Source organism: Ovis canadensis, chromosome 24 (assembly GCF_042477335.2).
Source record: "Ovis canadensis isolate MfBH-ARS-UI-01 breed Bighorn chromosome 24, ARS-UI_OviCan_v2, whole genome shotgun sequence".
In the NCBI taxonomy this organism is placed as follows: domain Eukaryota; kingdom Metazoa; phylum Chordata; class Mammalia; order Artiodactyla; family Bovidae; genus Ovis; species Ovis canadensis.
In genome coordinates, this window is record NC_091268.1 from 35,052,003 (window position 1) to 35,075,043 (window position 23,041).

The window sequence follows — 23,041 nt, forward strand, 5'->3', positions numbered from 1 at the left end:
CGGCCTCATCTTAATGTTTTCCCTGTCCACTCCCCCATCCTCTAAGTCGTTATGGGCACTTGCTGTCTTCTCTGCCTACTTCACTTGCTGTCCCCTCTGCCAGACTTTTCATCGGCTACCTCCTTTTCATCCTTCAAGAAAGCCTAAGCTCAGGCCTCCCCTGGTGGTCCAGGGGTTGACTCCACCTTCCAGTTCAGGGAGCATGAGTCAGATCCCTGGTTGGTGAGCTAAGGGACCACATGCCATGGGGTGTGGCCAAAATTAACAACAACAAAAAGGTCTAAGCTCAAAAGACACCTTCACTGACCACCCTACCTATGCAAAGGAGATTCCTGATTACTCTCTATCCTTCCTTCATAACACGTTCCACAGTTTGTTATTACTATATTTAATTTTTAAATTTTATTTATTTTTTTGGCTGCCCTGAGTCTTCACTGCTGCACAGGCTTTCTCTAGTTTGGGTGAGTGTGGGGGACCTACTCTAGTTGCCGTGCGAGGGCTTCTCATTGCAATAGCTTCTCTTGTTTGGAGCACAGGCTCTCAGGCTCGAGAGCTCAGTAGTTGTGGCTCCTGGGCTCTAGAGCACAGGCTTAGTAGTTGTGGCGCATGGGTTTGGTTGTTTCATGGCATGTGGGAATTTCCTGGACTGGGGGTTGAACCTGTGTCTTCTGCATTGGCAGGCAGATTCTTTACCACTGAGCCACAAGGGAAGCCCCTACTATATTTAATTTTTAACATCAGTCTCTCCTTCTGGCAGGACAAGGACAATGTCTAGCTCCATGATTGTCAGCTGGGGATGACTGTGCTCCCCAGAGACATTAGGCCACGCTTAGAGACATTATTAGTTGTTACAACCTGAAGGGCAGGGATGCTCCTGGCATCTGATAGGTAGAGCATTCTTCAGTGCACGGGACAACCCCACGACAAATAATCATCCAAAATGTCAGAAGCCCTGAAGTTGAGAACACTTTTGTCATCTTCTTCACCATTGTATCCGCAGCATCAAGTAGGCGTTCAATAAGGACTTACTGAATGAATGAATTATAGAGTTGAGCTGAATATATATGCCCTCCAAGGCCATTGCCTACATGTTGCACTCATCCCTTTCTGGTATTATTTTGCTCCCTAGGGAAATAAGCACTGGATGTTTTTATAATGGCCACACAAATTAGTGATGTCTTCCATAGTCAAGACAGTACATTTCTGGAAAATCACTGGTAAGCATCTTCTCTGATTTTTCCAAATGAAATCAACAACAGTAACATTTTTTTTCTTTTCGTGAGAGTTGAGGGGGAAATACGTGCCTTTAAGTGAGACTGGGTAAATGATAATTGCATCATCTTACACCTGAGGGCTTCAGTTACCTAACAACCAAAACAATAAAATAAAATGCCTTATGAACTTGGAGCCCACATTTTATCAAGATGTACACAAGAAACTTCCCCTGTTACTACACAGAAATAAAAATGCTTCTGGAGGCCCTGACAGTGTGGCATCAATGTCTGGCACCAGGGCATTGATCAAATGACTTTGTGTTTTGTAGCATGAGGAGAAACAATGACAGAGATCCGAAGAAGCAGTTGAACCAGAAGAATATCAATGAACGTGGCCAAAAGCTAGACAATGGACTCCTGGTTACGCATGTTAACCAGACACAGGACTTACTGGTAAAAACCATAAGTGCTTCTACTGAGCAGCCGTGTTCACAAATCATAGCTGGGAATGCAGAATGTATTTCTTTCTTCATGTAGGATCTCAGGACTAGTTAAGAATTCATCTCTAATCTCCTGTCTTTAAAAATTACTAAAGAATCTCTATGCTATTTATAGAAATAGTATAGCCTTCTTGGCCATATCATCAAATATTCAGGAGGGTGTGAAGATGCTGTCCTTGTTATCAAAGCTTGTAGACTAAGGAATTTAATTCTAAGATTCTCCTTCCTGAGATTTGTTTTTCTTGTAGGATTTCCTAAAAAATCTAAATCCAAAAATCAGTTTCGGGAAGTGCTATTGGAGTGAGAGAGTTATGGCAGGAGAATTAACCTCTAGAATAACCAGAACTGTGGTCTTAGGCTGACTCCCAGCATGTTGATGAGCTGTCTTCTCATGGTGTTGAGTGGATTGTCTAGAACTCACAGCTCACTCTACCGTAGAAATAATTGTCATCGGCGGCTGTCAGCGCAAGCCTGGCCCATAACTCTCTACCTATACTAGAGTTTAACAAAAATCTTTTGAAATGATAATCAGTCAAAAACAATACAATTTTAATGCTGGTGATTAAAAATCAGGAAAATAGTTGTGTTTTACTTTTCTCAAATATTGGCACTAACAGGAAAGCAAGTTTAATTACAAGAAAATGAGCAAAGGTCAGTAGTGTCTGGAGATTCTGAAGCATTCTCTCAGTGACCTTAGATGTTGATACTAAGAGTATCTATTTCACCTAATTTCTTATCAAATACATGACTTCCCAGGTGTACAAGGACCACTCTTACTTATCAGCCACAACCGGGGCCTCATTTACATCACAAACAAATTGCAGTGAGAAAGAGAGAATGGATTGCCCCAACAAAGATCATACTCTTCTGTATGTCAAGCACTTCCTTTAGCGTGTCATCAGTATGTCTACAGTCAAAATCCATAATGTGTTTAATGGTGCTCGGTCGCTCATTCGTGTCCAGCCCTTTGCCACTCCATGGCTCCTCTGTACTTGGAATATCCCAGGCAAGAATACTGGAGTGCGTTGTCATTCCCTTCTGCAGGGGATCTTCCCTATCCAGGGACTGAACCCGAGTCTCCTGTATTGGCAGGTGGGTTCTTTTCCACTGAGCCACCAGGGAAGCCTGTGTCTAATAGTAACTCTTCAAACATCAGCAATACAAAATCCATGTCCTAAAGCATGATGGAACATTTCAAATGCAAGTAAAATGGAAGAAAAAGGGGAATGAGAAGTCTACCTATTTCTGTTACAAACTAGGGAGGTGGTTGTCCTGAAAGATGAGAAGAGTGACATCTAGTGGTTATATGATGTACAGCAGCAGCTCCCTAAGTGTGGGGCTAAGATTACAGGCAACATTAATTAGCAGAGAGAAATAATGAGAAAATTGTCTTTTCAGTCAGTTCTCTCTCAATCCTTCACAAAGACAGTCAGAGTTTGGTGGTAAATTTAAAGGCCATATAGTATGTGTGATTGTGAGCATGACTCAAGCTATACTGCTTGGCTCTGAATCCCATTTCCACCTCTTACTAGCTATATGACTTTGAACAAATTACTTAATCCTCAGTACTTCAGTTTCCTTGTTGGTTAAATGAGGTTAACAATGATGAAACCTGTTTCACAGACATAAATAATATATGTGAAGTGCTTGTCACGTTAAAGCAGCGCTATTAAGTGTTGCTCTAATTATTAGCGTTTTTCACACTTTAGCAGTTGCTAATTTCCTTTTGAAACAGAGGGTGAGCAGGCCTCAGGCACAGATGTAAGGCACCCAATGCTGTCTAGCTGGAATAGGGCAGCAGCCGTTTATTTTCACTGTCCATTTGTTCGTTACCTTCTCTGTGTGTGTGTTGCTCACTCAGTCAAGTTCAACTCCTTGAGATTCCATGAACTGTAGTCTTCTGTCCACCAAATATGAGGGGAAACAAGAGTCATTGTTAAGCACTGTTTGGTGTAGGAGATGCATGGCTTGCCCAGCATCACAAAGCTAGTAAGTGGGGGGCCCAGGACTGCACTCCCTTCTTTCCTCTCTTTCTTCCTCTGCCCGTTCCTCCTTCAGAATCCTCTGTCAGATCTAATTCTGTCTAAGGCAGCTTGGTCAGCCACAGCAGGTAATTTCATCCCCTTGTCCACCACCTCACCCTCTGCAGTGACAGCCCGACAAAGACAAGCCCAAGCAGGACCCACTCAGGGTTTCAGCAGGTGCACAGGAGACGGGCAAAGCCATCCTTGGGTGTAGACAGGGCCGTGGTGGGCTAAGCAGCGCAGGTCCTTTCCACAGTCATCGGACACTGCAGGGTGGTTTCTCACTGTGGGTCTGAGCCAGCCTCCCCTGACGATGGGATTCCTCACCCCGAGTCATGGCCAACCCTGGCAGCATGTAAGGCCCATTGACTCATTCAGACAATGGTGCTTGTGCTGGAAGCTCTCGCAGAATCCCTGTCTGAGCCAGGCCTTGCACCTTTCCAGGCTCCTCTCGTGTCACACACACCCTGTGTTCACTACACACTCGTCACCGTGGCCACCCTTCTGTTCTGGAAGAACCCTGACCCAGCCCCAAGTCTGCCTCTGCCTGGAATGTGCATTCCCAGGGTCGCACAGGGCTGCCTCCTGGACTTTCAGGAGGACCTTCTCTGACCCCCATCTCAGCTAAAGTGACTCCCCATCTCCACCCTAGTCATTTTCTGTCACATTCTCTTGCCCCACTTTCTTAATATAACTGTTCCTTGCTAAAATTATATACATTGATTTTGCTTTTCTTTACTAACCCTCTATCCACACTAGAATGTGAGCTCCAAAAAGACAGGAACATTTCTATCTTGTTCACACTGTAGCCCTAGCACCTCAAAACAGGGCTCAAAACAAGGAAAATGGGCTCAGAGCCTTATGTCAGCTCTCTCCCACCTTCTGGCTCCCAGAACATATCAGCGATGTTGAATGCTTGCTGGCAATGACTTCAGCTCTATCACCAAGGCCACCACCCACATCCTGCGCTTAGCATTATGTAAGGGACACAAGCACCACTAGGCACAAGCAAGGGGGTTTGTTCATTTCATGGCCAGACTCCTGTGAATTCTAGGAAATTCTTCCACTAAAACTTTTACCCTCTGCTCTTGTTTCTGGCCTCTGGAACAGACAGGGAAACTTATTCCCTCTTCTATTAGTCAACAAATATTTGTGGAGGATCCCTCAGACTGAGAGGGAGGCAGAACTCTTATATCTGAAAAGATACAGAGAATGCAAATACAGAAATAAACAAACACACCACCGTCACTTGTGTTTGGCAAAGACTCAAAGGCAGGCAGGGAAATAGGTAAACTTTAGAGTGAAAAGAATGAGGAAGCTTCAGGTGTGCCCTGAAGGAGCAGGCACACAGAAGCCAGAGATGAGCTAACTAGAAGCTGGGCATCTCCTGTGACTGGTTTGGGAGCATGCTTGGCTTTCTCTGGCTGGTCCTGAGCTGGAAAAGGGGATGAAATAGGAAAGGTGGCAGCCCCGTCACAGTCCTGACCTCCTGATCCAGTTGCTGGAGAGGTTATGGTTTGGCTCCATGGACTGGTTGCTACAGAGGATGTGGGTCAGAGTCCTGAAGTCATGCAGGGTCTAGCCACTGTGTGTTTGTATATTCAGTCTCTCACAAGGCAGGATGTGGTGAGTGACCCTTGACTCCTCTGGGGACATACTGGGCATGAGGTGAGGGATGGGAACCAGTATCATCGGGGGCAGGTGGCCCACAGCAGGCCTCTCTGCACATGTCTGTTGCCTCAGCAAGGCGAGTTCCTGAACAGACTCTCTTGGGTAGGACCAGTCAGGCTGGCACCCCCGGGGCTCCCCATGGAGAGACCTAAAACACTCTGAGCTTTGCCTTCTCTTTTCCCTGTTTTTGCCTTGACTCTGGCTTCTGTTTCACAGAGGCTGCAGGGGGATGAGACCCAGCCTTCAGTCTGGGAGAATTCAGAAGACTGGCTTTCAATGCACAGTTTAAAGTCTAAGAAACTCACTTTTGCTGACCTGATATGCCAGAGCACATCCGTGCTGTAAGTCCGAAGCCACTCCCCTCCCCAAAGCCTGTGAGACACGTCCAGCCCCCTGAGCCCAAGAGACCCTTTCATGAGACTTTGCTTCTTCAGGGAGGAGGCCAGCAGTGTCACAAAGAAAATGCACTTCCCCACCCAGACCGTCCACCAATTTGAAGCCAAGCTTTCTGAGTAAGTATGTTTCTCGTGTCCTCCCAACAAGCCCAGAGCTCAAGAATTACCTGGTTTCAGCTCTCTGAAAGTGACTGTGTTCAAAAGACAGGCTCTGTTGGACCCGTGGGCAGTTCTCTTCCCAGTTCTGGCTTCAATGTCTTCTTTTGTCAAATAAAGAAGGTTGAACTATATCAGTTTTTCTCACCCTCTTAAAACCCATGGCCCCTTTGGATGAAACCTCACTGCCTCATCTGATGTGTAACGATTAAGAGTGACAGATTGATTGGGTTCATATCTTTATAGATATATGTTAAAAATATTCAGGTCCCCCCACTTCCAAACCAGTGTTGTTGTTGTTGTTTTAATGTGGACCATTTTTAAAGTCTTTATTGAATTTGTTACAATATTACTTCTGTTTGCGTTTTGGTTTTGGGGTCATAAGGCATATGGGATCTTAATTCCCCAACCAGAGGTTGAACTCTCAGCCCTTGCATTGGAAGGCTAAGTCTTAACCACTGGACCATCAGGGAAGTCCCTGAACCAGATTTTTTTTAAAGCTTCTTTTTACTTTTTTTGGCTTCACTTCACAGCCTGTGGCATCCTAGTTCCCCGACCAGGAATCGAACCCAGGCCCTAAGCAGTGAAAGAGCAGTGTCCTAACTCCTGGACCACCATGGAATTCCCCCAAACTAGATTTTGTTAGCACCATCCCCTGTGTAGCAATTGCTTGCTTGATTACTGCTTGCCTGAGATTTCTTCAAAGGTTAGAATAATAAAGAACCAACATTTATTCATGTGTCAGGAATTCTGCTAAAGGCTGCACACATTATCTTATTTAATCATCACAACTCAAAAAATAACATTATTCTCAAGACAGTTAATGGAAAATCAATTGCTAAATGACCAATTTGTCAAATTTATCAAAGCACTTTAACTGTAACCTTTATAGCAAATTTTATTGAGTTGGAAGTTTAAACAGATTTTAAAGATTTCTGTAGTATTTTTGGTTGATTGGTTTTAATTGTGAATCCAGCATTTTAAGGAATGTTCTATTCAGTTAACTGGTCATTTGGCAAATTGATTTTCAGAGAATTCGTTTCAAGTAGACTAAATTTCAGCAAACTGACTTGAATAAAGTCTTATTATTATCTTCACATTGGAGATGTTGAAACTGTAGAGTTTACCATAGCTGTCCAAGTCACACAGCTAGTAAACAACACAGCTGGGTCTCAAAGACAAGCACATCTCATCATGGAGCCCATGCTTTTTGCCTGCACCTACTTGTGTGTCTTATGACTCTGCCCACTGCCCCTCATCCATGAGTTCATGACCAGAGGCCCATTTCTGGGCCCCCCAAATCCCACCTACCTCAATGAGGTCAATTCAGTTAAATTCAGATGACTGAGCCCTTCACTTGAGCACGTGTTACAGGCTGATCTCCAAATAGCCATAGGAATAGTCTGCGATGAGGGAAACTCTAGAAGTTCCCCTGGCCACTTACTATTCAAAACCAGTTTTTTGTTCATCAATCCACTGAGAAACTAACGCTGAGCAGCCTCAGTTGTGCACTTATTATTATGTCCAGGTGACTAGAAGTCTAACCTGAGAAGACAGATTTGAGAAGAGCAAGAATGTTCTTCCATCTTCCTCATGAGAACCTTCCCCCATCCTGCACAGACTGACCCTCCCTTGAAGCACTAATCCTTTCCACAATCCCCTCCATAATTTGCCCCAGCAAACAAAGACCTTCAGTTTTTTCTGGGCTAGATTTTGCCATATATTCTCCCAGTGCCTTAAACACATTAAAAGAAATAAATTCCCACTGCATTTTCCTTTGGTATGTGAGTGGGCATTGCTCGGTGCTGGAACTCACCTTGGGTGACAAGTCTTCCTTGTGTTTTAACAGAGCTATTGAACTCTATCAACAGAGAATTCAGTGGCTCACAGAAAACAGCAAGAAGGTAATAGATTTTTTTCTTTGCCTCCTTTCAGTCATTGCATCTGTATTTGTTGGAACCCTTTCTGTTGCAAGTAATAGACCTCCAATTTACATTAACCAAACCCAAAAAAGGAATCTCTAGACCTACAGAAATGAAAAGCCCAAACACAGCTGTATCCTAGGGTTCAAATGACGTTATTCTTTGTCTCTGAGCTCTGCTTTCCTCTGAGTTGGTTTTACCCTCCGTAAGACTCTCCCCAGTCTTGGGAAGATGCGGGTCACCAGCAGCTCTCAGCTTACATGTCACTGAAGTGGTGGCCTTCCTTTCCCAGTGCGCCCTCCCAAGTCCTGGGACTGACTCTCTCTGGGCCAATTTAGACCAATCCACCATAGCCAACAGGGTGAGATACACTGACTACTTAGGCCCGGAACTAGTGCTCACTCCTGGGGAAAGACAGGGGTCAGGGTAGTTGGGGAGAATGGGTGAGATCTCCCCAAACAGACTGAGAAAGGGAGACAGATTGGTACACTTGGAAAGCCAGAGAGCTGTTACCAAAAGAGGAAACATCCTGGGTGAGAACTGCTGAAGCTCCCCTGGACCATTTAAGCTCAGACCTTTAGTGAGATTTACAACTAAGGCTGATCATCCAGAAGTAACTTTTGAAAGTTTGATTAAATGTTTCCCTCAGACCTAAAGGGTAGAAGAGTGTTCATAACAAATTAACCTTGATTTTGCTTCCCTATTTGTTTTAGCCTATGTTCTTCCAATTGATGCCTTTCTGGCCCACCGTTTGCTTTCACCTTAGGCAATCCTTAGCCACCTTGTGGCTTCCCTGGTCACTCAGATGGTAAAAAATCTGCCTGCAATGTGGGAGACCCAGGTTCAGTCCCTAGGTCAGGAAGATCCCCTGGAGAAGGAACCAGCAACCTACTCCAGTATTCTTGCCTGGAAAATCCCAGGAGTCTGGCGAGCACTGAGGTGGCCAAGAGTCGGACATGACTGAGTAACTACATGATATGATGATGTGATAGGCAATCCTCAACTCTTTATTTATTTATTTACTTCTAATTTACTTTTGGTTGTGCTGGGTCTTTGTTGCTGTGCACAGGTTTTCTCTAGCTGCGGCTAATGGGGGCTATTCTTGAGTTGCAGTATGTAAGCTTCTCTTATTGCAGACTTCAGTAGTTGCTGTTGTGGATTTCAGTAGTTGTGGTGCACAGGCTTAATTGCCCCGCAGCATGTGAAATCTTCCCACACCAGGGATTGAACCCAAGTCCCCTGCCTTGGTAGGCAGATTCCTAACCACTGGACCACCAGGGAAGTCCAATCCCAAACTTTTGTTTTAAAGCCTGAGATAGGTGAGTGCTGAAATTCATGCTCCCCAACCCCAGCCCCCACCTGTACACAAGCCCAGTAGGTGACAATACAGTGCTAAGGCTAGCTGCCTGAGCCGATTCCAGGGTGCCGTCTACATCTCAGATCCAGAACCCTCTTCTCTCGCTTAAGACAGGTCAACAGATGCACATCTCCAGCTGTAGTACGCCCCCTCTGGTCGGTCACGGTAACACAGGCAGAGAGGGACGACAGCCTCACCTCCTCTGTAAACATCAGTTCAGGGAACGCAGCTCTCTCACCCGGTTACGCCCATCACACTTGTCCTGGCACGTTCGACAGAGGCGCAGGGATTGCTGGTTGGGTCCTTCTTCCCCTTATCCTTTTCTGATGGAGTTATTGAGGAGCCAGGAAAATAAGCCCCAGTTGGATTCCAGGGAAGGAATCACTTGTAAGTGAACTCACGAATTCTTTTGGGTGCTTCCGCGCCTGACGTGATGCATAGTCCATCACTTGACCCAATTCTGGACTCTGCTGTCCCCAAAACCACACTTCCTTGGGTGTCTGTTTCCATGTCTGCAGAGGATAAATGCAGGGGTTATAAACCAGTGGCTTGCAGGCAAATCTGGCCCTACAGCCTTGTTTTTCCTGGCCTCAGTAGTTTTAAATATTGTTTAAATTAGTTGTCAAGATTTTTAAATCCTGCTATTTCCCTTTTATGTCTACTTTCAGTCTTCTCTTGAAAAAACTTAGGGCTCTCTGGCATCACTGGGTTCCAGTTCCCTCTCATGTACTCTTCCAGTTTTTTCTCTGGGATAAATTTCTGGAATTTCAATGGCTAGGTTTAAGGGAATGCGTTGGTCAATTATTAAAGTTCTAAAGTCAGCTTTCTCAAAATTTTAAGGGATAGAACTGGCCCCAAATTTGAACTCCTTCTGGCCCCTGAAAATTGGCAATGTCCTGGAAAGCTTCATACTTCATCTGTTTTTAGATGAACAAATATTGTTTGAGTGATTACAGCATATCAGACACTTTTTCCAGGACTGGGGATTCAAACATGACTAGTACAAAGCTCCCACTTTCATGGAATTTATGGTCCGGGGGAGAGGACAAATCGCATACAAAGTTAGTTTGTGATGGTGCTATAAAGAAAAATAAAGCAGGATGAGGGATGAGAGGGAGGGATAGAAGCAGGGATGTTTAAATAATAGGATAGTCCAAGAGGAGACATTTGAACAGACACCTAAAGGGAGGGAGGGAGTGATGTTGAGATTGAGGGAGAAGGTTCCAAGCAGAGGAAACAGCTAATGCTAAGGCCCTGAGACAGGAACATATTTGACCTGTTCCAGAAGCAGCAAGCAGGCCCATGCAGCTCTTGACTTTGTCTCAAGAGCCCAGAGTGAGCATTTGGAGAGTGGATGGGGTTAGGGGCAGGCTCAGATCAAGAAGACCTTGCTGAGTTCAGATTTTATTCCAAAGATGAGCGTTTTAAACACGGGAGTGACATGATCTGACTTCAGTTTCAAAAAGATCACTCTATATGCTTCATAAATTGACCATAGACAACAAAATCTAGGCGGAAAGGATGGTGGCTTAGATCCAAGGGTCAGGTATGGAGATGGGATGAGAACTGATGGATTCAGGGTATGGTTTGGAGGCAGAACTGGCAGGACTTGCTGATGGATTGGGTAAGTTTAGGGCCAGAGTGCCTAGGTGAATGTTAAATGCCATTTACTGAGGTGGGGAAAACTAAGTATGTAACAGATTTAAAGAGGAACAATAACTTAGATATCCAATAAAGCAAGATTTAAGGCAAGCATCCAGTGGAACCTACTGCCCTAGAGAACTGTCAATTTCATATGAATGAAAATTCCAATTCACAATGCAGCTATAACAGGAAGAACAGTTACGAGGTGAATCAAACAGCATTGACATGTAGCTAGAAATAGCTGTTGGAAACATAATTAGAAATTCACAGAAATACCACTGCAGCTAGAGAACTTAACACATCTGCTTTTGATTGGTAGAATAGGCAGAAAATAAATAAGGATATAGAGAAATGAAATAAGATAAGCTGATGTAATTAGATGTCAAACTATCTTACAAAGGCTGCTTTTCTACAGTCTCCAAACTTTCTTTAATGAACACGAATTACTTTATAAAAGTGGACAATAAGTATTAAGGGGAAAAAACTTTAAATAAGTTGTCACAAATAGAAGCAGATAATGCCCAAAACTAAAACCAAGACACCTAGTTTTTGCGCTCTCCTCTACAAAATGGGTCTTCCTTGTGTGGCCTCTTGTTGAGGCTGGAGTGCGCTTGACTTTCTGCTTCAACAAGCTGCCCAATGAAAGGTTTGCAGAAGCACAGAGCTGCGCTGGTTGTTCTGCATGCCCTCTCTGATTTTAGGCATTTGGCCTCATCAAGGGGGCCAGAGTTGGCATTCTCATTGACGTGGCAGCTGTCAGCAGTGACCCTCAGCAAGAGGAGTTCCAAAATGACCTCATGGTAAGTCTCTCTGGCACAAAGAAGTACCTGGAACCACCACCTCCTCCCCACCCTCTATCCCTAGTTCCTCCCCACCCTCCCTTGTGAGCTTGCTAATGGCTTTGTTGATAGCAAGTGCAAAATGGAGTGTTTCGCAAAGAACAGTTCACACTTAATTAGCACCTACAGTTAAAAAAATATGTTGAGTTCTGCGAAACCCAGCCTCAGAGTCATTCTCAGTTGCAGTGTGAGCCTCTAGTATTCACGCTGTGGCAGTCCCTACCAACTTGACTGTCTCAACAGCCTGTGCTCCCTGGAAAGAGGTTGCGGAGGTGGGGATCAGTTGGACTGACTCCAGCACAGTCTTCTAGCCTCTTCATGATGAGGAGCGATCCTGGTTGCTTTGGTCGTAACTGAGAACCTAAGAGCTCTAGGGCCAAATCCCAGGCACCTCCACCACTTCTGGGCTGTGCGACTCTGTTATCTCATCTGTGAAACAGCGACGATGACTCTCACCACCTCACAGGGTCGCGAGAGGACAAAAGGAGCCCAAGCAAATGAAGCACTCAGTACAAGAGTCTGGCATCGACAAAAGCCCCTGTAGTCTCTGAGAAGTGATGTGGAGGGTCTGTTTTCTTAGAGGAACCTCTAAGCTTTGAATGAGACCTGAGCAGCCGTAGCTGGTCCCAGAATCCTACAGAGGGATCAAGATGGGCCAGTTTCCAGACTTGTCCCTGTTCCTGGTCTCAGCAGGTGTCAGGGAACCAGTGTCAGTGCAGACGGCCTTCACAACATCCCTGGGGCCCAGTTTCCAGAGATACCCCTGGTGGCCTGGTTCAGTATTAACCAACGCAGAGCTCATGGTGGTGGTAACAGGTAATGGTTCTAGGTGGCCGATGATAGCTTATGGTGAACGGTGTTGGATTTGTGATCTCCGAAGGAGAAAATTTCTCTTTGGGACCAAAGACTTAGCTTCAGTCACTCAGAGCTTTGTTTTATTACAGTGAAGATGGGACAGAGAAAGCTTCTGACATAGACATCAGAAGGGGACAGAGAGTGCCCCGCCAGTTTGGGTGGGGCTTTATATACTCTTCCATTTGGTTACCAACAATAGATCAAAAGAGGATCTCAAGGTTGTAAAAGTCTTACCAGGCCCACTCCCACAACATACATCTTAAGATAGCAGGATTAGTCGGTGCTTTTTGTTCAGAAGGACAAACATGCCCTTGAGCAAGATACATTGCTGTTATATAATCATTAGCACAGAGCTTAAGGAAAAACATACCCTTGAGCAAGATGTGTTGTTTTGTTGTGCAATCATTAGCTCTAGGCTTAAAGAAAGTTAGTCTTAAGGCGAAATAGATTGTTGTCATAACAATGCAAAGTTTAAGGGGAGAAAAGTCTTAGGTGACTAAGACGAGAGAATGTAGGAAAAAAAGTTTGTCCCTGCCTCCTCCTCGAGGACCCTGGTCTCCTTATCAGTGTACCTAAGAATAAGCTCTCTCACTGGGAAGGAGAGGGAAGCGTTATCTTACTGTTGGATGCTCACCAGGCTGAGCCTGAGAACACCCAATAGGCTGGCTCTGCACCCATCACTCCATCACAAATTCACAGCAACCACTGCCCCCCCACCTCTGTGCTCCTCCCTGGGTGCCACATGTAAATGGTTCAGCCATTCCACATGCTGAAGTGGGTGTTCATCCCAACCACATCTATGACCCAAGTGTGCGGCAGTTGCTCCAGAAGAGGTCTTGGGTCTGCAGTCAGTGGGAGTGAAAGCCAGTCTCTGGAACTGGCTGACCACCCAGGCCCTACCGTGACCACGCACAGCCAAGGACAAGCTGGGATGGGCAGCTGGGGCACTCCACCTAGACCCCTGTGACCCCAGGGGCAGCAAGCAAATGTCAACTTGGGGCTGCTAAGCTGAGTCTTAAGCGAACCTGTTTCAGCACAGTTCGCATCTCAACCACAGCATGAGAGGTGAAGGCAAGCTCCGTATGATTCTGGGAGCCACTGATGTCCTCTTGCCCACCAGAACCTCATTGACGAGCAGCTGAGCCATAAAGAGAAGCTGTACATCCTGTCCTTCGGTGCCACAACCAGTGCCCTCTGGCCCAACCCAACAGAAGTCAGCACCTCCAGGTAAGTGATTACCTGGCCTTGGCCTGGGTGTTTACCTGGTCATTTTCCTCCCTAAAAGTGTTAATGTCTTTATCAAATGATTAAAGTGCAAAATAAGTGAGACAGTTCACAAAAACAGAAACACAGGGAGCCAATACCTTTTGGAAAAGTCATCACCCCACGAGCACCACAAAATGAAAAGACCAGATACCATTTCTATCCATAAATCTAATAAAGAGTTTTATTAGTATGAAAATGATACATGCTGATTTTCAGAAATTGCAGTATAGAAGGATAAAAAATAGCAGATGAGTCTCCCTCTCACCCTAGTTCCCCTCCGTCACCTCCCAATAATAGTTTCTTCAATCTACTTCCACAGTCTTTGCACATATATGCATCTGTGTGTTTATCCTCATTTATTTAAACATAATCAAGAGAACATTACACTTTTTTTCATCTTGGCTTTGCACCTAATTTTCTCTCAGTATGTAGAGATCAACCTCTTTCTTTTTAATAGCTACCCACAATTCCACAGTTTTGTGCTTCCCAGGTGGCTCAGTGGTAAAGAATCCACCTGCCAATGCAGGAGACTTGGGTTCCATCCCTGGGTTGGCAAGATTCCCTGGAGAAGGAAATAGCAACCCACTCCAGCATTCTTGCCTAGGAAATCCCATAGACAGAGTGGTCTGGTGGGCTACAGTCCAGGGGGTCTCAAAGAATCAGACGCAACTTAACAACTAAAATGTAACTAAATGACTAAGAATTTCTACTAACTTATGCCTGAAAGTAGACATCCCTTTTCCAGGAAGAGAATAGCCTTGATTATCCATCATGCTTGGCACTTCACACGTACCTCTTACTCAATATTTATAGCCAACACATGGAATAGGATTACTATCCCAATTTTGCTGACAAGGAAAGTGAGACTCAGGTTAGGGAACATTTCTGAAATGGTAGTCAGGACTGGATTCCAAAGCATAGAGCGGATCCCAGGGGAAGCCACATGCTTAGGTTTCTGGAACGGAGGTTCCCTTGTCCAGCACTGGCCGCAGAGGGGTGCCCTTCTGGGTAGAGAAGTGCCCGTTCAGGCAGCATAGGCTTTGAATCCCAGCTCTGACAGTTACTGGGGGATCCTGACTCATCCTTTAACTCTCTCATTAGCAGAATAAGGTGAGGATACCTGCTTCTCACAGAGTTGTTGCCATGGGAAGTGCTTGGCATGGGGAAGGCACTCAGCAGATAAGATTGTTTGTTTGTTTATCATTTATGATTTCAACCTCAAAGCTCCAGGATGTCAGACCTGGAAGTCACCTTGAGACCATCTAGCCAAGAGTTCCTCAACTGCAATTATTCCTGGATTTCCCTTGTGATTTTTGTCATATCCCTGCCACTTGTACTATTATTTACTCTGTGCAACTTGTACTATTATTGATTTTAAAAATAACCCAATATTTATTCTGAATGAAACTATCAATGCCATAACTGAGAAGCCTGTATCACTTGGCATAATTAGAAAGTTGCTATAAAAATAAATAGAAGGAAAGCAGACAAAACAGTAAGATTAAATTCCAGCTTGAAACCGATTGACTAGAGATGGCGCCAGGCCTGGGATTTGTTCTCTTTGTGAAAAAGGGAAATTCAAGCGTTACAATAATGAAAGAGGCTTACTGGCAATGAGCTGAGGGGTTTTTTTGGGGGGTGGGTGTCAGAATGAAAGAGAAATGGCGAGACCAGAGCCGTCTCACTAGTTCCATGTGAGACAGTGAACCAGGAGAGCTCGGTATTGAGTCATTCCCCTATTGCCAGTAGTGTGTATTCCAGCCCATGTGGGATGTAGCCACACAGCTGTAGTGTCTTCTCTTCAAGACTCTTTAGGTTGGGGATTAACCCCATGTTTCAGGCTGAGATCTGCCTCCAGAAGAGTTGGAGGGGAAAGGAGCTAGGTCCCAGACCCCACGTAGCAGAGTCGCCTGGAAATTCAGGCCCTTGAGTCACACCTGGATTGAAGTCTCAGTGTTTCCAGTTGCTTACAGTATCCCCTTGGGCAAGTCCTAACTCTGAGTCTCAGTTTCCTCATCTATAAAATGGGAATAAGGTATCCATCTCAAAGAATTATTGTTAGGCTCACACCAGCCCGTGTTTGTCCTGGGCCTGGTCCCTAGTATGAGTACTCTTATTAGGTTTTATCATTTTGCCTAGTCTCCAGGAACTCAAGCTTTGGGTGAAAAAACTGAAGCCGGACAGAGGCAGCAATCTGCTACAAGCCCTGAAGAAAGTCTTCGTTCTGAAGGGGCTGAATTCTCTGGTGACCATCATGGGAAGCTGGTAGGCCTCCTTTTCTAAGCTGATAACAGACCCAGGAAGTGATTGGAGAACCAAACCAATGTTAGAGAAAAGACCATCAAGCGTGATTCTTCACGTACTCTTGAGAGAGGGCTGTGTTGCCAGGGCGTTCATCTACAGGTTTTTATGGCAGGGGGCCAGACAGGCCAAGCCTGAGGCCCACTATGCCCTGCATCTTAACACAGGTGACCTGGGACACAGGTGATTTGGTAGAGGTTCTTTGGGAATTACCATCTTGCTGGAGTGCCCCCTTCTCTTCTTCCTTCTTCTTCCCAGCCCAGATCAGCCTTCTGAAATCCTGTCTGATTACATCCAACAGTCTACATTGGGAAGGGATCTCATTACCCACATCATCACCTACAAATGTGATGATCAGGTGCCGCCTGTAAGTACCCAAGAATCTTCAAGGCTTCCCTTGGATTGGCGATAGTGAGCTGGGCCAGCCTTTGAGGCCCCCAAGTTGTGGATCAGAATACAACTCTCCTTATATCTAGTTCTCCCATTGGTCAGCCCAGTTGGGAGGCTCAGACAAGGAAAAAGCTTGTAAGACTAGCGGCATTGCCCTAGGGAGGGCTGACTCTGTCTCCATCCCCACAGGCTGTTCTGAAGAACCTTGTGGAAGCTTTTGGGGGCTACTATCACTGCTACAGCCCAGAGACAGAGGTAAGCTCTTGGGCCAATACACTGCTCCCTCCTCCTATCCCTGCCTGCTTCCAAGGTTGTGCCTGGGGAATCTGGGCCAGAAAGATTCTTTGTGTGTACTGGCTTCCCTTCTCCCCAACTCAATGGGGTTACTCAAGTAAAATCAGATTAAAAAGAGAATGTGGGAAGAACAGAAACAACCAAAAGTCACAAGAGATTCTTTTGTCAGGGTGTATGATGAGTTGATTGGGCTACTCAGATCACTCAGTGGTAAAGAATTTGCCTGCAAACACAGGAGACATGGGTTCAATCCCTGGATCAGCAAGATCCACTGGAGGAGGAAATGACAACCCACTTCAGTGTTCTTGCCTGGAGAATCCCATGGACAGAGGAGCCTGGCAGGCTACAGTCCATAAGGTCGCAGAGTTGGATGCATCTGAGCAACTGAGCATGCACACAGTGAGCTGGTTGCATGCTGACAGAATTCTGAATTCCTCCCCAGTTGCCATCAACATGGGCCCCACCCCACCTCTGCTCCCACCAAAGCTCTGAGTCTGAAGCAGTTGCTTCAGTTCTCTCTCCTAGGTAGACTCCATTTACTGCAAGAGACACACAGCAATCAATTCTGAATGAGCAAGTTAATTCTGTAGCAATCCATCCATTAGTCCTTGTCGCAGTTAATAATAACGTCACACACTCTGTGTCTGTAATGGAGATGACAGAAAATGTGTGCGTAAATCCATATGGCAGATTGAGAATCCAGCTGTCTGTTGAGCTACAGGCTGTGCCTTGCCTGCTAACTACTAACTGCCTAGAGGAAATGAATGTTTGCATCTCACAAGTATGTCCTAGTGTTACAAAGTCTAGGTCAGGCAACATTCTCCTTGGGCAAAACCCCTTGTTACCTCACTGGCCAGACTCTGTAGGAGTGACGTACTCCAAGGCTAGGAAGATACTATGGGTGAGTGAATGAAACTGGCTGGTTTAAGAAATATTTTATCTTAAAAACCTGTGAACCTGTTGGCTTAGTTGTTGTTTTCCCACTCTCGATGGAGGTATGGGTAAAACAGATTTCATTGTTTTCTTTATTATGAGCAAAACAACAGTGCAAAGATGACAAAAAATTACAACTGAATCTGATGAGAACACAGCAGAGAGTGGTGAGGAATGTGATGAACAAAACAGCGCTTGCCCCAATGAATGAGACGCCTCTGCTCAGCCCTAGCCCATTATTAATTTGTTCTGCAGGAGTGACCCCCAGTGTTACCAGTCTTCTGATTTTCCAACAAGAGCCAGAAATCTGGATTTGTGTGTGTGTGTGTGATTTCCTTTCATTTTTAAAAAATTAAGGGACTTCCCTGGTGGTCCAGTGGCTAAGACGCCATGCTCCCAATACAGGGGGCCTGCGTTTGATCTCTGATCAGGGAGCTAGATCCAGCATACCACAACTAAGACCCAGAGCAGCCAAATAAATAAATAAATATTTAAAAATTGAGAAAATTCTCATAAATAAAGTGAACAACAGTGGCACTTTTTATACTCACAATGTTGTGTGACCACCACCTTTATTTAGCTCCAAAACATTTCCATCTCCCCTAAAGGAAACTCTGTACCCTTAAAACAATTACTCCCCATTCCCCCTTCCCTGCAGCCCCAGCTCATTGTCAATCTGCTTTCCATCTCTCGGGATTTACCCATTGTGGATATTTTGTGTCCATCTTTTTTCACTCAGCATCATGTTTTCAAGATGCATCTGTGTTCTAACATGTATCAGAACTTCATTCTTTTTATGGTTGAATAATATTCCATTTTCTGAATATACTACCTCTTGTTTATCCATTCATCAGTCAATGGATATTTGAACTGCTGTGAACTGGTATGATTATTGGTGGATAAGTATCTGAGTCCCTGTTTTCAATTATTGTAGGTACATAGCTAGGAGTAGAAATGCTAGGTCATGTAGTAATTCTGTTTAATTTTTTGAGTAGCCACCAAACTGTTCTCCACAGCAGCTGCACCATTTTACGGTTCCACCTGCACCCCTCAAGTTCCAATTCTCCAGTGTTCGCCAACACTTGTTATAGTCCTTTAATAATTATTATTATAGCTAGGGGAATCTTCAACTATTTAAAACACTGCAAGCCAATAATGTACAAATAGAACAGGCATTGGCAGGTTCTGTCCTGCACATGGATCCTGTTTATAACATCCGCTTTGAAGAGCATGCCACTCCGCCCTAGGGATTCATGTGGCGGCCTGCCCTTTCCCACCTCGGCCACTGCCGGTAACCAGGTGACTACTGGGTGACTGATTGTCCCCACCACCCCCAGGTCTGCAGCAGCCGGGAGGTGGATGAGCTCCTAGCAGAAATCCAAAAGGCCCAGAGTCTCCGGGACCACATGCAAGCCCTGCACCCCAAAGCCCCCTGTGAGAAGTCCACCAGCGTGATGCAGGAGGTAGGTGCTGAGAGCCGGAGCTCAGACCTTCCAGGAGGCAGGCAGCTGGCCTCACCATGCTCTCTCGCGTCTCACCTGTCACTCAGGGCGTGGCTGCCAGGCCCCCAAAAGTGGAGTAAAGCGAGGCCCCGCCCCCTTGCAGCCCCCACAGCTCTGAACTGCCACAGCCTCTGCTGGAAGGATCCTGGTGGATTTTCTAACTGGAAAAAAAAAATTTATTTCAGAGAAAGGCCATCAGGCCTCTGCCACCCCTTCCACTTAAACAGTGTCCCTCCCTTCCCTCCAATTTGGAGAATGATGAAAACCTCAGCTACACAGGGTAGGAGGTCTGGAGACATCTTCTCACCAGCATCTCATTCATTCGGGGCAAAGGCCCTGCTTGAGGGCATTTAATTTATCAGCAGAATAACTCAGAAAGTTTATGGACAAAAGCGCCATAAAAGACAACTTAGCTGTGGACAGAAGAGAACTGGAAACGCTTCTATAGCATCACAGAGTGAAGGTATGGACTTGGGATACCAAATGTTTTGACCTGGCTAGTTGTCATGAAAGAAACACAGCACTAGACTGAGGTCTTGAATTTTAGTTTCAACTCTTCTACTGATTACCTATCAGTTCAGTTCAGTCGCTCAGTCATGTCCGACTCTTTGCAACTCCGTGAACTGTGGCACACCAGGCTTCCCTGTCCTTCACCAACTCCCAGACCTTGGTCAAACTCATGTTCATTGAGTCGATGATCTCTCATCCTCCGTCGTCCCCTTGTCCTCCTGCCTTCAATCTTTCCCAGCATTAGGGTCTTTTCCAGTGAGTCAGTTCTTCACATCTGGTAGCCAAAGTATTGGAGTTTCAGCTTCAGCATCAGTCCTTCCAATGAGTATTCAGGACTGATTTCCTTTAGGATTGACTGGTTTGGTCTCCTTGCACTCCAAGAGACTCTCAAGAGTCTTCTCAAACTCCACAGCCTCCGGGACCATGTGATTACCTATAAACAATAACAATAATTAATGGTTTTCATTTCCTGAGTGTGTAGACACTTAAGATAGGCACAAGGCTTAATCTTTTAAAATGCCTTATTTTATCTTACGGCAATGGTCTCCAGCAGATATGTTATTTTACAGATGAGAAAACAGAAGTTGAGTTTAAATACTTTGCCTGAGATCGCAGAGATAAAAGCTGATTAGTCTCGATTGAACTCAGGTCTTCTTGATGTCAGAATCTTGCCAGGAGTTTCCCAAAATGAAATGCTCTTGTAGTTTTCAAAATACTACTTGTAGTTTGCAAAATAATGATAAGGTGATATACAGATTAACATTCTTTTAAATGTCATATATTTAAAACTAGCTCATTATGGTAGAAATAGAGCTTTCTGAAATTATTGAAGTACTAGGAATTCTCTGACAGTTTCAGTATTTCGGACTTGGTGCGTTCACTACCAAGAGCCAAAATTCGATCCCTGGTCGGAGAACTAAGATCCCACATTCTGTAAGGCATGGCCGAAAACAAAGTGTATATATATATATATATATATATATATATATATAAAATTAAGTACAAAAAGGGGTCCATTAAAATCAAAATAAATGTTAGTAAAATTAATAATTAAAAAGACTTAGTGTTACTTGTTTGATTTTTTAAAATATTGAGTAAATAACAATATAGGGCTTCCCTGGTGGCTTAGTGGTAAAGAGTCGACATGTAAATGCAGGAGACACGAGTTTAATCCCTGAGTCGGGAAGATTCCCTAGAGTGGAAGATGGCAACCCACTCCAGTATTCTTGCCTGGGAAATCCCATGGACAGAGGGGCCTGGTGGGCTGCAGCCCATGGGATCACAAAAGAGTCGGATATGACTTAGTGACTAAACAACAACAACAACAAATAACAGTGCGGTGGTACTCAGATATAGCAGATTTCATGAAGGTGGTTCTCAAATGTCTGAAGTTTGGAAATCGCTATTTTGTGCTTTCCTCATACACAAGCTATGTGACTTAACCTCTCAGAACCTCAGGTTTTCAGTTGTAAATGTGGGCAAGGGAGTCTAGGCTAGATCAGGGCTCCCTAAATGATTTGGTACAGGAGTTGCTTTTTAGTTCCCCGGAGCTTATGTTTTGTGCCCATGTCAGGGCCACTTGTCATCTTGGAGTCCGTGGTGCTGATTCAAATGGTAAGGGTGGGAAGTGGTTAGGAGGATGGACAGATGACAGAGGAAGTGAGTTGCTGGGTACAGCTCTGTCTTCTCCTGGAAATTCCACATATCTCTCAAGATAGGGACGGGACTATGGGAGGGAAAGGCAAAACTGCCTGTAATTTAACAGGTAATGTTTTAAGAGAGCTTCCCTGGTAGCTCAGCTGATAAAGAATCCGTCTGCAATGCAGGAGACCTCAGTTCAATTCGTGGGTCAGGAAGATCCCCTGGAGAAGGAAGGGATAAGCTACGCACTCCAGTATTTTTGGGCTTCCCTGGTGGCTCAGACAGTAAAGAATCTGCCTGCAATGTGGGAGACCTGGGTTCGATCCCTGGGTTGGGAAGATCCCCTGGAAGAGGGCATGGCAACACACTCCATTATTCTTGCCTGGAGAATCCCCACAGACAGAGGAACCTGGCTGGCTACAGCCCACGGGGTCACAAAGAGTCAGACACAACTGAAAGACTAAGCACAATGTTTTAAGATGCTCCCTTGGGTGGGTGGGGAAAGGCTGTGGACTTTTCAGCTCTATAATATGATTATGTAATGATGATTTTTCATTTCAACTTAGATTTCCACAGAGGTTGCAAAGAGTTCACTCATGAGCCTCTTGCCTAAACCCCCAAAGCATGAGGATCCCCTCATGATTGAGTTCCCAAACTTGGACATGACTTCTGCAGAATGGCTGAAGACCAATAGCCTGAAAGGTAAATCCCCAGAGAGGGAAGAACCCAAGATGCAGACGAATGACCGAAGGCATGAACCCTTCGGGGCTTCATGAGCCATGCCTCAAACCCCACCATTTATTTTTACAGCCAAGAAGCTAAGCCTTTATCAGGTTCTGGCACCCAATGCATTCTCTCCCGTGGAGGAATTTGTGCCTATTCTCCGAAAAACAGTATCATCAACTATCCATGAGGTAACTCAGATTCAGAGTTCTGTCCAGACCTTTGCCGTGGAGCTCCTGTGTGGTATTTCCTTTCTGAAATGTTCGGGAAATAGAGGTCATGAGACAGAGCCCAAGGAGCAGGAGCTGAGGGCTTGGAGTGGGATGCAGGCTTTCCACCCAGGACTCTAGAACTCTCATCAAATCTACCCTAGCTGCTGTTTTTCAAAGATACAAAAAATGAAACTTGGGAGATTGGGGAAAGAGGGAGTACATCGGGCACCATAGTCACCCCCTCCATGAAGGTTTCCTCCTCGTCATTCAGAACACGCTCTCTCTCTGGACCCTCACTCTACCTGATACAGACTTCTCCTATTGCTCCTGTGATGCGTGTTTGTGTGTATTTGTTACATGTCTAATGCCCACCGGGGTATGAGCCCTATAAAAGAAAAAACTCTTCCCCAACACTCTGTCCCCTATATGTAGTACAAGTAAGCAGTCAAGGAATGTCTGTGTGCGTGGACAGAAGGCTGGAAAGAGGAGGGAAAAGGCTGAGTGAGTGGATGGATGGAAATGATAAATGAATAGGTAAAAGAATGGATGGGTGGATGGAAATGTGAACAGATGGAAGGACAGATAACAGGATAGAACAAAAAGACGAAAGGATGAAAGTCAAGATTAAATGAAGGATAAAGGGTGGAGAAGTGGAAGGACAGCATAATAGGTGAACAGAAGGATCAGTCAGT

The 23,041-nt window shown here is 45.1% G+C and overlaps 1 protein-coding gene across 2 annotated transcripts in view; it reads left to right on the forward strand.

The window, feature by feature from the left end:
- The window catches only part of VWA3A (von Willebrand factor A domain containing 3A), a 54,837-nt gene that overhangs the window by 4,160 nt on the left and 27,636 nt on the right, over nt 1-23,041 (forward strand). For both annotated transcript variants that reach the window (XM_069569451.1, XM_069569452.1), the window contains exons 4-16: nt 1,130-1,217; nt 1,544-1,667; nt 5,626-5,750; nt 5,844-5,921; nt 7,810-7,864; nt 11,585-11,683; nt 13,698-13,804; nt 15,983-16,108; nt 16,403-16,511; nt 16,724-16,789; nt 19,099-19,224; nt 21,981-22,116; nt 22,225-22,328. In XM_069569451.1, the coding sequence (XP_069425552.1) occupies nt 1,156-1,217; nt 1,544-1,667; nt 5,626-5,750; nt 5,844-5,921; nt 7,810-7,864; nt 11,585-11,683; nt 13,698-13,804; nt 15,983-16,108; nt 16,403-16,511; nt 16,724-16,789; nt 19,099-19,224; nt 21,981-22,116; nt 22,225-22,328 (1,317 nt within the window). In that variant the 5' untranslated portion in view covers nt 1,130-1,155. The remainder of the gene's footprint in view (nt 1-1,129; nt 1,218-1,543; nt 1,668-5,625; nt 5,751-5,843; nt 5,922-7,809; nt 7,865-11,584; nt 11,684-13,697; nt 13,805-15,982; nt 16,109-16,402; nt 16,512-16,723; nt 16,790-19,098; nt 19,225-21,980; nt 22,117-22,224; nt 22,329-23,041) is intronic.